This window comes from Haliotis asinina, unplaced genomic scaffold (genome assembly GCF_037392515.1).
Source record: "Haliotis asinina isolate JCU_RB_2024 unplaced genomic scaffold, JCU_Hal_asi_v2 scaffold_19, whole genome shotgun sequence".
Classification (NCBI taxonomy): domain Eukaryota; kingdom Metazoa; phylum Mollusca; class Gastropoda; order Lepetellida; family Haliotidae; genus Haliotis; species Haliotis asinina.
Window position 1 is genome coordinate 305,017 of NW_027133891.1, and position 2,844 is coordinate 307,860.

Genomic DNA, 2,844 nt, shown 5'->3' on the forward strand with positions numbered 1-2,844 from the left:
ATCATAAGTAAGTGGGGTACACTGAAAATAACGTAAGAGCGCTTAGCCAATCAGAGAATGGCACTCATGCGTGAGGTAAGATAAATTACCTTGGACTCCCTTCACTGTTTCATGTTGGCATGGTGATGCCTATGTATTGATTTGTGAATTTCCCTATTCTGGATTTCTGTTGTTTACAGCACATTTCAATCGTTTCTTCATTTCTCAAATAGTTCATGTGTGGACTGATTCTCGGTTAACATTTTCACCTCAACTTGGGAATCGGAAATATGATTTTCCGTTCAGTGACACTCACCTGTGTGTGATATAGTGTGTCAAGTGTCAGATTAAGACTTGACACATGTGTTCATTCACGCTGCCATCAACGTTATACACATACAAATATTTGAGAAAAATGTAAGGAGGTACTTGAAGGACATAAACGAGATTGTCACAAGGTAATCTTTTGTGTAATTAGTACAGACAAATGTCCTTCCACTGAATACTGATATGTCCTGATCATTGGTTGCACAATCCAAGAAATGTTGGTCGCTGCGAATGATGACATATCTTTGTTTATACTAGTATTTTCTGGAAATATGTTTAAACTTGAAGTCCAAAATACATGTACAGTTCTTCCTTCTACTAAAACAGACGGTAGCTTTTCTACTGGTTTCAAAACAATATATTTTTTTCTGGATAGTTAGCATACTTGTATTCTGAGGGGAAAATGGGTTTGGGTGCCCGACCACCTTTTAATCTGTCAAAGTTAAGTTAAGTGTCACACAACCTGTGTGCTTCATTCACCTCTGGGACAAAATCGAGAGTTCTTGCACTGATCCATGGCCGTGGTGTTTCGCCACAGCAGAAGCTGTGAATCCATAACTGTTCCTTCCATCCCTATCCACAACGTTGCTCGAGAGGAGATACTTCACGATCTCCATATGACCTCCAGTACATGCATAATGAAGGATGTTGTTCCCAACGAAATCATGTAGCTTCAGATCACTACCCCTGTCAACAAGCAGATCAAACACGAGTTTGTGTCCTAGCTGTGCCGCCCACATGACAGGTGTCCTCAAGAACTTGTCAATGGAGTTGATATTGACAGGGGTCTGTGATAAGACATACTTCACTATATCTACATTTCCTCCGTAACATGCCGAGTGAAGGATGTTGTTACTGAAAGCATCTTTTAAAGTCAGATCAACTCCCTGATAAACAAGAAACATGAACGCATCAACTCTTCCATACGAGGCTGCCAACACCACTGGGGTCCTCTGGTACTCGTCTCTGCTGTTGATGCTGGCTTTGTGTTCTGAGATAATGTACTTCATGATTTTCACATCTCCTCCAACACTTGCATAGTGAAGGATGTTATTACCGCCAGCATCTAATATTGATAAGTCAGCTCCTTTAGCAACAAACAATTCAAACATGTCATTGTTTCCTTCCTGTGCTGCGCACATGATTGCAGTCTTCCCGTTCTGTCCACGATGGTTTATGTCCTTATCGTCACTAGACAATATGTGCTTAAAAGCTGTCAGATTATTCTCTGCGTCATGGACGTTGTGTCCACCTTGGTCCTAGTCTGGGGATGGTGTCTGTGACTCTGTGGACAGAATGTACATTTAACAGCAAATTTACATCCAATACCTCGTGTCCACGGACTCACTTGTGAAACCATGGCATTGGTACGATTTCACGTGCACTCAAGCATCTGTTTCGTGAAGATTGTTGGCGTAATGTAACTTTCACTTATTCCATTCACTGTGCATATTCCACGACCTGTTGAGAGCTAGTGATTTGGCCCTATTGATGAGAAATGTGAATTTGCGTTTGTCCTCATATGTATGTATGTATGTATGTATGTATGTATGTATGTATGTATGTATGTATGTATGTATGTATGTATGTATGTATGTATGTATGTATGTATGTATGTATGTATGTATGTATGTATGTATGTATGTATGTATGTATGTATGTATGTATGTCACCAAATCATGAATAGATTTAAATTGTAATCGCATGCGCAACAAACTAGCCTGTGCCAGGGCTGTGTTACTGACTACCACCGCGGAGTATTCCTGTGCCACGTACTTCCGCTTTTAGTCATAATTTGTGAATGTTGGATGCACGACATAGTCCTTTCCGCGAACACCTGTTTTACACACAATGTTCCCTTTACACCCAACTACTTTTGCTTCTGAGGATAGTTAATACTGGAGAGGGTTTCACTAAGTTGGAATTACTCGTACCCTTTCTTGAATAAATATGTTATATTTAGACTGGTTTTCCTTTGACTCGATGTTCTCTGTAAACCAACTGCACCAGCAATACCGACGTTAACATATGGTGCATTTCTTCTCTTGTTACTCGTGCTACAAACCCATACACACGCACTCTCACGCATATTGACTTTGACGTTTAGTATATAGCTACTACAGGAGAGCAACACACGCACTCACACGCATATTGACTTTGACTGTTAGTATATAGCTACTACAGGAGAGCAACACACGCACTCACACGCATATTGACTTTGACGTTTACTATATAGCTACTACAGGAGAGCAACACACGCACTCACACGCATAATGACTTTGACTTTTAGTATATAGCTACTACAGGAGAGCAACACACGCACTCACACGCATATTGACTTTGACTTTTAGTATATAGCTACTACAGGAGAGCAACACACGCACTCACACGCATATTGACTTTGACGTTTACTATATAGCTACTACAGGAGAGCAACACACGCACTCACACGCATAATGACTTTGACTGTTAGTATATAGCTACTACAGGAGAGCAACACACGCACTCACACGCATAATGACTTTGACTTTTAGTATA

The 2,844-nt window shown here is 40.5% G+C and overlaps 1 protein-coding gene across 1 annotated transcript; it reads right to left on the reverse strand.

Annotated features, from left to right (window-relative positions):
* Positions 1–782: 782 nt before the first annotated feature.
* LOC137269944 (serine/threonine-protein phosphatase 6 regulatory ankyrin repeat subunit C-like) lies at positions 783–1,448 on the reverse strand. Its single transcript, XM_067803781.1, has one exon. The coding sequence runs from the start codon at positions 1,446–1,448 to the stop codon at positions 783–785; it is 666 nt and encodes a 221-aa protein (XP_067659882.1).
* Positions 1,449–2,844: the final 1,396 nt, after the last annotated feature.